At 52.8% G+C, this 11,634-nt stretch overlaps 1 protein-coding gene across 1 annotated transcript; it reads right to left on the bottom strand.

Annotated features, from left to right (window-relative positions):
- Nucleotides 1-7,185: 7,185 nt before the first annotated feature.
- On the bottom strand, nucleotides 7,186-7,686 carry LOC309521655 (uncharacterized protein; the record flags this gene model as incomplete). Its single annotated transcript, XM_082204366.1, has 1 exon — nucleotides 7,186-7,686. One exon carries the CDS (start codon nucleotides 7,684-7,686, stop codon nucleotides 7,186-7,188), a length of 501 nt encoding a protein of 166 aa, XP_082060492.1.
- Nucleotides 7,687-11,634: the final 3,948 nt, after the last annotated feature.

The raw sequence follows: 11,634 nt of genomic DNA, 5'->3' as shown, positions 1-11,634 counted from the left end.
GAGAGATGCAAAGCGTTCTCCTTGTTCCCGAGTGCCCTCTGCCAATGTCATTTCATAACACGACGTCTCACTGAGTAGCTCTGGTGGTTTGCATGCAAGAAGGGCCCTTGGTCCAAGTCTGCAGCTAAAAGGATCAGGCGATGGGGAGAGACCAGCCTCTGCCCAAGACCCTGGAGAGCCACTGCCTGTCAGAAAGCAGAAAGATCAAAAGTAGGCACAGCCAGAGCCAATGATAGGCAGCGCCGCCCTCTGCCTGCCTGGAGACAGGTAGCTTGGGTCAGATTGCTGCAGTGCTTCCATTTCTAGCCCATCTTACCTCCAGGGAATTCAAGGTGACTTTTTTTATATATATATAAAATATTTATTAGAATTTCAGAAAAAGGAATTACATAAAAACAAAAAATACAAGAATAAAAGACAAAAATAAAAATACAAGAAAAATACAAAATAAGTACACTTACAGGAAAAAAAAATAAAAAAGGAAAAATAAAAAATCAACCTTTCCATATCTTACATTCATATCCTTGTTTCCCTGACCTCCTCATACCTCCCTTTTTTGTATTCCAATTCAATTAATTAATTCAGCAATTTCTTTCCCTCCTTATTATCCTGATCTTTGATCTTAATATATGATAACATTAAATTTTTACCTATTTAAAAATCCAATTTTTCCATATTCTTTTATATCATTACAGCTAGAAACCGCTTAACTTCATTCAAACATCATTCTAACATTCATTAATTTTGCAATACTTCTGTAAATAGTCTTTAAACTTTTTCCAGTCTTCTTCCACCGACTCTTCTCCCTGGTCTCGGATTCTACCAGTCATTTCCGCCAATTCCATGTAGTCCATCACTTTCATCTGTCATTCTTCCAGAGTGGGTAAATCTTGTGTCTTCCAATACTTTGCGATGAGTATTCTTGCTGCTGTTGTAGCATACATAAAGAAAATTCTGTCCTTCTTTAATACCAATTGGCCGACTAGGGAATTCAAGGTGACTTGTGGCTCTCCCCTTCCCCATTTAAACCTCACAACAACCCTGTGTGGTAGGTTAGGCGGGGAGATTGTGACAGGCCCAAGGTCACTCAGTAGGGTTCTTGAATGGGTTGTTGTTGTTTGTATACCACCCTAAACCCACAGGTCTCCGGGCAGTAACAACATAAAATCACAATATAAATACAAAAGATACATAATACAAATAAAAACAAAAGCAACACACTTACCCACCCACCCCGGCCACTTTTAAAAAAGGCTTTGGATGTCAATCAGCCAAAGGCCTGGTTAAAGAGGAACCTTTTTATCCTGGCAACTAAAGGTGTATAATGAAGGTGCCAGCTGAATCTCCCTGGGGAGAGCGTTCCCCAAATGGGGAGCCACTGCAGAAAAGGCCTGGAGGCAGCACACGAAGAAGGGCCTCAGAAAGATGACCTGAGTCTATGTAGGTTTATATAGAAAGAGGCATGAGGGCTCTGACAGGGTCCTAGAGCCAGTGGCGTAGCGTGGGAGGTGCAGGGGGGGCCGGCCGCACCGGGCGCAACATCTGGGGGGGCGCTCGCACTCGCTGCTCTCTGCCCCTACCTGGCTCACTCACTCTCTCTCACTGCAGTGCTGGCTGTGCGAATCCGATCCGAGCCGCTGGGTCGCCGCCCACTGTGGAGGGGGTGGGTGCCAGGCGTGCGGTGCGGAGAGAGAGCGAGGGACTATCTGGGGGAGGGACAGTGCAGCGGCCACCCAGCGCAGCGTTGAGCGCGGGGGAGAACCACACCAGACCAGACCAGGCAGCAGTAAGAAGAAGCTGGCAGCGGCGGCAGGTTAGGGGTTAGGGTGCGCAAATTACTTGCCTTGCCCTGGGTTAGGGGGCGCAAATTACTTGCCTTGCCCCAGGTGCTGACAACCCATGCTACGCCGCTGCCTAGAGCAGGGGTCAGCAATCTAAGGCCCCTGGACCAGAAGTGGCCTGCAGAGGTCGTTTGACCAGCCCACGAGCTGCCTCCAAACTGAGCTGCCCACTTGCGTGCTGCGCCGTGGCACGGGGACTTGCTTCCATGGCACTGAAAATTGTGTCTGAACATGCGCAGACAACGAAAATCGCAGGCGCGTGCGCAATCTGGCCCATGGAGGAATCTCTGTGGGACCAAGCCGGCCCAGGCAAGATAAACCTTGCTGACCCCTATCCTAGAGTCTTCCTATTTCCTTCTCAAAGCCTAGTTAGCACTTTCTCAGCTTTAGGAAGGAGGTGGGAAGGTTCCAGGAGCCTGCCAAAGCTTTGTGCCACCTTCTCAAAACCTGGCTTTGGGAAGACAGTCCAAGGGCTGTGGGAGGTGTCAGATTTTGGTCTCGCTCCCTGCATGATAAGGCAGTGTGCAGAGTTCTGTGTGAAGTACTTTTGCAGCCTATTTGGTATAAACATGTGGACCACCCTGAGCCAAAGAGAAAACTGAGCTAAAAATGAATTATTGCACCTGTGTAATAGACCGCTACCCTTGTGGCAGTGGAAACCTCAGCAGAGAATGCTTTGAGTTTACAGGGGTCCTACTTGATTCCAAGCTTTAGGCAAATCCGCCACTGTTAACTGCCAGACCCCCAGAGAGCATATCTGACACAGGAGTGCTTGCTCAATAGTGACCCCTTTGGGGGCTGAAGTCCACCAAAATAAGCATGGTCTTTAGTTCCTTTATATCAGGTGCAGGGAACCTTTGGCCTTCCAGATGTTGATGAACTACAACTTCCATTAGCCCCAGCAAGCATGCCCAATGGCAACATCTGTAGTTCCAGCAACATATGGAAAACCAAAGGTTCCCCACATCTAGTTTAGACAGTTCAGGGTATCCAAGGCACGTTGAGTTGAATGCCAACTTACGGGGCCCATATGCCTAGCCAGAGGATTGGCTCATGAGGGCACACTCAATCACTAAACTCTCTTACAGAGAGTAAGAAGTCCCCATTGACCCACGAAAGATGGCTACCACAAGCAGCTTCAAGGTGGTCAACAAACAGGAAGGTGAAGCAACCTGGAAAAATCTGAGCATGTCTAGGGTGGGCTTTTGGAGCTGCAATCCAAAATGACAGGTGGGCATCAGCTTGGGGAGGGCTGGTTCTCTCCCAGGTCCTTTGATACGGGCCAGGATGGGGGGAACCAGGAAGAGAGACAGAAATGGGATTTGTGTCTCCCTGGAAAACCTTTGCTGAAACTGTTATTTGCCCACCTTGCAGGACTGTTGTAAAGAAGCACTTTGAGAGAGAAAACACTCTACTAATACTGAATGTAGTTATGGAATATATTGACTGCTGCAGGACCCCACTGAAGAGAGAGACATTGTGGGTGAATTCCTGTTTTTATTTTCCAGTGAAAGTGAGCACAGCAATGTAGCAAACATGCCCGCCTTTTCACAGCATCCGGACCGTGGATGGAGGCCTGGCTCCGGCACTCTCCCAGAGCCCTTCCCCATAGCTCTCTCTCCCTTATGATTTCCTGCAGCTCCTCCTTCCTAGCTATGTGCCCACATCCCATCCTCCAGCGCTCCCTTTTCTGCGGGTAAATAAGCAAGTCAGACACCGAGGCTAAAAATAGGCACCTAATGGAAGCTGCAATGCAGTCCTCTCTTCTCGGCATCCTTGCGTTCGGGTGGCAGGGAGCCAGCTGACTTGGCAGAAAGATGAAGCCAGGAAGGCAGTTTTCTGAAGGTGGAAACGGAGACCAACCCGCCCCAGGCCCCGTCAGCTTCCCCCAAGGAAGCTGGGGAAGGTATGAACAAGAGGTCCTTGCGCTTGCCAACAGTAGTTCTAGCCTTAGCAAACCCAATTACATCTCTCCCCGCAGCAGGGACCCGGCTTTTCAGCCCCAATCAAGCCAGGCTATCCGCTCTGAGTCTCGGTTGCAACTGCAACTTGGTGCAAGCCAGTCTCTGGCACAGATCCTGGCAGCTTCAAATCTCTGTGTTCTGTTTTCAAAAAGTGTGGCAGGGATCTGAGCAGCATGGGGGGCCAAGAGTCATTTTGTACAAGATACCTTTCCTATGCAGGTGCGAGGAAAGCGACAGCTTCAGCTTCCAAGACGGATGCACCTTGCCTGGGTAATGGACTGGATGAGAGCCAACAAACTGAAGCTCAATCCAGATAAGACTGGGGCACAGTTAGTGGGTGGTTCCCTAGAGCAGATGGGTGGGAGGTTGCCTGCTCTTGATGGGGTTACCCTTCCTCTGAAGGAGCAGGTTCGTAGCTTGGGGCTATTCCTGGATCCCTTGCTGTGGCTTGAGGCTCAGGTGGCCTAAGTGGCCCGGAGTGCCTTCCATCAGCTTCGGTTGGTGGCCCAGCTACACCCCAATGTGGACAAGGATAACCTAACTACTGTTGTCCATGTCCCTTAACCTCAGGTTAAGATTACTGCAATGCATTATACGTAGGGCTGCCTATGAAGACAGTTCAGAAACTTCAGCTAGTGCAGAATTCGGCGGCCAGGCTGCTCACTGGAGCAAGACAGTTTGAGCATTACACCAATCCTGGTCTGACTGCATTGGCTACCAATTAGGTTCCTGTCAGGGAACTGCCATCGGAGGAACAGGTGGGGCAAGGGCTCACGGAGGCTGGGAGAGACTCAGCAGCGGAAGCAGGCACCAGCAGGGGGAGAGATGGGTCTCTGGAGGAAAGTCTCATGGAGGCTGAGAGAGACGCAGCAGCTAAAGCAGGAACTAGCAGGGAAAGGGGAGGATCTCTGAGGGAAAGCGAGCAAGAGGGAGGGCTTAGGGACACGTCCAGCGAGAACAGTGGGGAGGTGTCAGAAGCTCCCATAGGGAGACCCATTCCTCGCCGGAAGCTGTCACGCCGCGAGTCCCGAAGACGTGTTTCCGTTAAGGAGCTTTTATGCTGGAAGCGCTTCCGAAAACAACCACTGTCGGAATCTGCAAGTGACTAGAGCAGACATGTCTGAGGAGCTCTGTCACACACAGAGGTTTGTGGAGTTGCACAAACCCTGAGGGACCACGATTTTAAGCACAAGCAGCTCATCATCCCATCACAGCATTCCGACAGTCTCTGTAAGCTGCCTGTGCAGGAGAAGGCATCATGAGCAACCCAGCCGGAACCGGAGAAGCAGGAATTGGAGCGGGTCCAAGCTTGGAAGAAAGGTACCGAGCGTTGGAAATCCAACTGGCACTGCAGACGGCGAGGCTTGAGGAGAGAAGGGCTCAGGATGCAGACAAGAAGGGGAGAGCCACCCAGTTCACCAGAAAGGTACCAGGATTGGTGCAGAAGTTTGGGGGGGACCCCAAGGACTACCATGCCTTTAGAACAGAGATGCAATATGCCCTCAATGTGCAGTTTGATGAATTCCCTGACGAGGAATCGCGAGTGGCTTTTGTGATTGGGCATCTTGAAAGGGGGGCGAGGGACTGGGTTAGACCCCTGATGGCAACGCATAATGACGTCCTAAAGGACACCATGAAGTTCTTTCGTGCAATGGATCTCATGTTTTCCAGCGATACTGAGGAGGGAGTGGTGCGCAGACAGCTAATGGCTTGCAAGCAGGGAAGCCGATCTGTCCGTGAGTACTGGACTGAGTTCACCATGCTGGTTCACAGATTGGGGTGGGACTTATCGGCGGCACCCATTCAAATGCTATTTGAAGAAGGCCTTGCTTCGGCTGTGAAAGACGAACTTTCCCGGGGTCCTAGGGCGGATTCTATGGATCAGCTGACTAAATCTGCGCTGACCATAGGAGCGCGCCAGGAGGCGAGAGCTTTGGAGAGGCGGGATGGGAAGGGGGAACGTTGGAAGGAGTTCCGCATTCCAGACATTCCAGAGACAACTTTCCCGCCGGCAGAGCCGATGGAAATCGGAACAGCGCGCGCGCACGCAGTTTCAAAGCCCAGTGAGGGGGGAAAGAAGGAGGGAAAAGGCGCCCGGAAATGCTATCTCTGCCAACAGCCAGGTCACTTTGCCAGAGTCTGCCCCCAGAGGAAGGAATGGCAAGGGATGGTGGGCGCTGTTGAGGGAAGAGAGGAGGAAAAACCGGAGCAGGTAAAAGCCAACACCTGGTTGCCACAGTCGGGGCACAGCAGCCAGGCCAAAGAGCAGTGAAAGTGCCCATGCCAGAAGCTCCTAAACCTGCCCTAGTGATAGAAGTGTCGCTAGAGCTGCAAAATGGACACCCCCTAAAGATAAAGGCGCTGTTGGACTCAGGCAGCTCCTGCAATTTCATGAGCAAAGAGTTTGCAGCTGAACACCAGATACAGACTATCCCTTTAAGCAACCCCCTGCAGGTGACCACGATCGATGGCAGGGAGTTGTTGGGAGGAGAAGTCAGCTTGCAGACCGTCCCAATGATAATGAAGGTGGCAAGGCACACAGAACTGATAGCGTTTAATGTGGCCACCTTGGGAGGAGCTCCTATTATTTTGGGGATGAGCTGGCTAGCGTTACATGATCCGCTGGTGGGCTGGCATCAGAGAGTGGTTTCCTTTGGTTCAGCACATTGCTTAGAACACTGCAAAGGGGGAAAGGGTTCAGCAGGGGCCCAGGCCACCCTCGCAGGGACGGAAGTAATGGAGAAAGTGAAGGTACCACCACAATACGCAGATCTCAGCGACGTGTTCAGCGAGAAGGAAGCTGACCAACTACCCCCGCATAGACCCTTTGACTGTCAAATCAATTTACTCCCTGGGGCACAGCTTCCTGTAGGCAAGTTGTATGCCATGTCAGACAGAGAAATGCAGGAGCTAAGAGAGTTCATTGACAAGAACCTGAAGAGAGGCTTCATCAGAGAGTCCAGAGCAGTGGGAGGTAGCCCAGTGTTTTTTGTGGATAAAAAAAAACACGGACAAGCCGAGACTTGTGTGTGACTTTAGGGGGTTAAACACAGTGTCAGAACCCTTGGCTTTCCCTATGCCCAGGATTGACGATATTTTGACCAGGGTGCGGAAGGGAAAGATTTTTACAAAGCTAGACCTAAGGGGGGGCGTACAACCTGATACGTATAAGGAAAGGGGATGAATGGAAAACCACCATGTTCACCCCTTTGGGGGCATTTGAATATCTCGTTATGCCATTTGGCTTACAAGCAGGCTCGGCGTGCTTCCAATCGTTTATGAACCACGTACTGGGGCCTTTGCTTTACAACAGCGGTGTCAAACTCAAATTCATCGGGGGCCGCACCAGCAGTTTGGTCACCCTCAAAGGGCCGGTTGTATCAGTGGACTATGTGTCCACTCTTTATTATCACTTTCCCATCCCTCTTGAAATTGCCTTCCCTCTGCATCAGCTCCGCCTCCGCCACTTCCACCGCCCCCCCCAAGGCCTGGTCGCTCTTCTTGCGCTTGTACTTGTCCTTGTACATCTTGTTGCGGTGCCTCTTGCACATCCAGGGCTTGCGCTGCTTGGCCACATGCGTGGTGGTCTCGCTGCAGCCTTTGTAGGTGCAGCTCTTGCAGCCGCCGCCTCCTCCTCCTCCCGACTGGGCGCTGCCCTCCTCCTCCTCGTCCAGATCCTCCAGGCCTCCGCCGGGGCTGCCGGCGCTGTTGCCTCCGCCCCCCTCGCCGTCGGCGTTGCCCCCCGCCGCCGGGCCCAGCTCGTAGACCATGAGGCCCGAGGGCGCCTCCGAGGCCCCCCGCGACGGCAGCTGCTGCTGCCGCACCACCTGGGGCTGCAGCAAGGCACCCACTGCCTCCCCGTCCCCGTCGCAGGGCTGCATCACCAGCAGCGTGAGCGGCTGCGGCAGGGAGGGGGAAGGCGACGACGAGGAGAAAGCGGCCGAGCTGCCGCTCGTGTTCCCGGAAGGCTCCGTCCCTCCAGCAGGCCTCGCAGCCAGGGCCTCCCGCAGGGCCCCTCAGCTGCCACAGCAACGGCAAACGGGCGCCACGGGCCGGGCGCTGACAGATTGCCGGCTACTACGCACGCGCGGCGAAGGCGGCGCGCACGCGACCTCACCGCCTCCTTTCCCCCGGAAGCTCATTTAAGCGCGCAAGCGCAGAGGCGGCGGCGGGGCTTTCCCCTCCATCTTTCCCCGCTTGCGCGTGCGCGTTGCAAGCCCGACGTCGCGCATGTTCAAAAAAGGCTGCTAGGGTAAGCAATCTCCTTTATGATATTGGCGTTAGCGGGAGGATTCGTCGCGCGCATGCGCCGTCGCGTTAGCAGCCTGCTCGATGGGCGGGTGGGAAGCGACTGGGCTTCTAATAGCGGGCTGGGGCTACACGGGCCACATGATGAGGTCTGGCGGGCCGGATTCGGCCCGCGGGCCTTGTGTTTGACACCCGTGCTTTACAAGAATTGTGTGGCCTTCCTAGATGACGTGTTGGTGTATTCTGAGAATGAGGAGCAGCATGTGAGAGACGTCAGAGAAGTGTTGAGCAGGCTGCAAGCCAACAGGCTGTGGGTGAAACTGGAGAAGTGTCAGTTTCATACCAAGGAGGTGGAGTTCCTGGGGTACCGCCTGTCAGACAAGGGATTGACCATGGATCCCGGCAAGGTCCAGGCAGTGCTGGAATGGAAAACACCCAAAACCAAGAAGGATGTGCAGAGGTTCCTAGGATTTGGGAACTTTTATCGTAAGTTCATCCGAAACTTTGCACACCTGACGGCGCCCATTACGGACTGTCTCAGCAGTAAGAAGAAATTTGTTTGGACTGAGGAGGCGGAGCGAGCTTTTGAGGAACTGAAAAGGGCCTTCGCCTCTGAAGGACAACTTCTGCATGTGGATTTACAAAAAAAGATGAGAGTCGAAACAGCCAGGGAAGAGCTTCTTCTGCAGCCAGGGAAGGAGGAGTCAGAGTGGAGACCGTGTGCCTTTTTTTCGCGAAAGCTGAACAAATCCGAGAGGAACTACACGGTGTACGACCGAGAACTTCTTGCTATTCATGAGGCTTTCCGGAGATGGAGGCACCTGCTAATTGGCGCACAACATAAGGTGCAAGTGTGCACTGACCACAAGAACCTAGAGTATTGGAGAACGGCACGAGTGCTCAACCAACGGCAGTTGAGATGGGCCCAGGAGTTCTCCAAATTTAACTTTGAGATTTGTTACGTGCCAGGCCCAGAGAACGTTAGGGCGGACGCTCTCTCACGCAAACCTGAATATTTGGAGGGGGAGGGAGCACCCGAAGAAAGACATGTCATTCCAGAGGACCGCTGGGTGTGTGGGGCGGCATTGGTGGGGCAAAGGGAACTGGTAGAGGGAACGGTGCATGATGAATACGCCCAGGACAAACTCAGGGGTCTCAGGAGGGAGGGAGATAAACCCGGGGGGTTCGAGGAGAGAAACGGGGCGTTGTATTACAAGGGAGCGTTATATATACCTGAAGGTGATTTGAGGGAGAAGGTACTCAAGCAACTGCACGATAGCCCCACAGCAGGGCATTTTGGGCAACACAAAACCATGTGGCTGGTTACCAGGGAATTTTGGTGGCCCAAGGTCAGGGAAGATGTGCAGGAGTATGTGAGAGGGTGTGACCAATGCCAGCGAGCCAAGGGGGAGAGGCAGGCACCGGCAGGGTTATTAGAACCGCTACCCACACCTGAAAGACCATGGGAAGCAGTGGCAATAGATTTCATGACTGATCTGCCAAAGTCCAGAGGGAAAACAGCCATCATGGTTGTGGTAGACCTGTTAACCAAAATGGCCCACTTTATAGCCTGCTCACATGCTGTCACGGCAGAAGAAACCGCTAAATTGTTTGTAGAAAATGTGTTTAGGTTGCATGGCGCCCCCTTGAGGGTGGTTTCAGACCGAGGGAAACAATTTACTTCCAGGTTCTGGAGGAAGCTCATGAGCTTACTGCATGTAGAGGTCAATTTTTCGACTGCCCGGCATCCTGAAACCAACGGGCAGGCGGAAAGAGCCAATGGCATCCTCCAGCAATATTTGAGGTGTTATGTCAATGACAGAGAGAATGATTGGGTGGAGAAGCTGGCGTTGGCGGAATTTGCCTACAACAATGCGGAGAACGTGTCCACGAGGATGAGCCCCTTTTTGGCTAATTACGGGTGCCATCCCCGGGCTTTCCCAGGGGGGGAAGGGGAGAACTGGAGCGTTCCAGCTGCCGAACAGTTCGTAGAAGAAATGGAAGCGATCCATCGCCAGCTCCAACTTAACTTAGACAGGGCCAAGGAGGAATATAAGAGGCAGGCAGACAAAAACAGAAGAGAAGGTGAAACCATTAGGGTGGGGGACCAGGTGTGGCTGTCAACCCAAGGGTTACCATTCAAAGGGGGTTGTAAGAAGTTAAGACCCAAAAGATTGGGCCCATTTGAAGTCACGCAACAGGTCAACCCAGTGGCTTTCAGACTCCGGTTACCGAACCACATGAAGCTGCACCCAGTTTTCCACAGGTCGTTGCTGTCACTGTATAAAGGGGACAGAGAAGGGAGGGTCACTCGGGGACCAGCAATGGAGGAAAGGGAACACAGCTACCATGTAGCGGAGATCCTCGATTCCAGGTGGAAGGGAGATCAAGTAGAGTATTTGGTAACGTGGGAAGGGGAACCGGAGTCGGAAAACACCTGGGTCATGGCAGAGGATGTCAATGACGAGGTTTTAATAGAAACTTTTCATCAGAGGTTCCCACGTAAACCTCAGCCTGTGGCGAGGTTCCGGAGGGAATACTTTGCCACCACCGACGAAGAAGAAGAGTTGGAGGGGTTCACAGATTCCGAGGAGGAGGAGGATTCAGCGAGCCGGAATGGCGACCGATGGAGGGAAATATTCGAGACGTCTGAAGATGAAGAGGATTCTTTTCGGGGTTTTACCTCCTCACCGCCCAGAGGAGAGGGAACGGGCGGGGGTGAAGGGGGTCCTGGAGGGGAGGTGGATGTCAGGGAACTGCCATCGGAGGAACAGGTGGGGCAAGGGCTCACGGAGGCTGGGAGAGACTCAGCAGCAGAAGCAGGCACCAGCAGGGGGAGAGATGGGTCTCTGGAGGAAAGTCTCATGGAGGCTGAGAGAGACGCAGCAGCTAAAGCAGGAACTAGCAGGGAAAGGGGAGGATCTCTGAGGGAAAGCGAGCAAGAGGGAGGGCTCAGGGACACGTCCAGCGAGAACAGTGGGGAGGTGTCAGAAGCTCCCATAGGGAGACCCATTCCTCGCCGGAAGCTGTCACGCCGCGAGTCCCGAAGACGTGTTTCCGTTAAGGAGCTTTTATGCTGGAAGCGCTTCCGAAAACAACCACTGTCGGAATCTGCAAGTGACTAGAGCAGACATGTCTGAGGAGCTCTGTCACACACAGAGGTTTGTGGAGTTGCACAAACTCTGAGGGACTACGATTTTAAGCACAAGCAGCTCATCATCCCATCACAGTTCCGGACCCAAGTAAAAGTGCTGGTTTTGACCTATAAAGTCTTAAACTGCTCAGGACCACAATACCTCAAGGACCGCCTCTTTCCATATGAACCTGCCCGGACCCTGAGAGGTGCAGCAGGCGGCAACACGAGAACTGGCCATCTCTGCAGTGGCTCCCCATCTGTGGAACGCTCTCCCCAGGGAAGTTCGCCTGGTGCCTTCATTATTCACCTTTAGGCACCAGGCAAAAACATTCATTTTTAACCAGGCCTTTGGTTGATCTGATTGACATCCTATGCCCTTTTAAAAATGTGGCTCTTTTTCGGGGTGGTTATTGGGTTGTTGTTTTTATTTTGATTATATATATTG

Source organism: Podarcis vaucheri (genome assembly GCF_965113315.1).
Source record: "Podarcis vaucheri genome assembly, chromosome: 16".
Lineage (NCBI taxonomy): Eukaryota > Metazoa > Chordata > Lepidosauria > Squamata > Lacertidae > Podarcis > Podarcis vaucheri.
The sequence above is the reverse complement of the archived record's forward strand: the minus strand, read 5'-3'. Positions and strand labels throughout refer to the sequence as shown.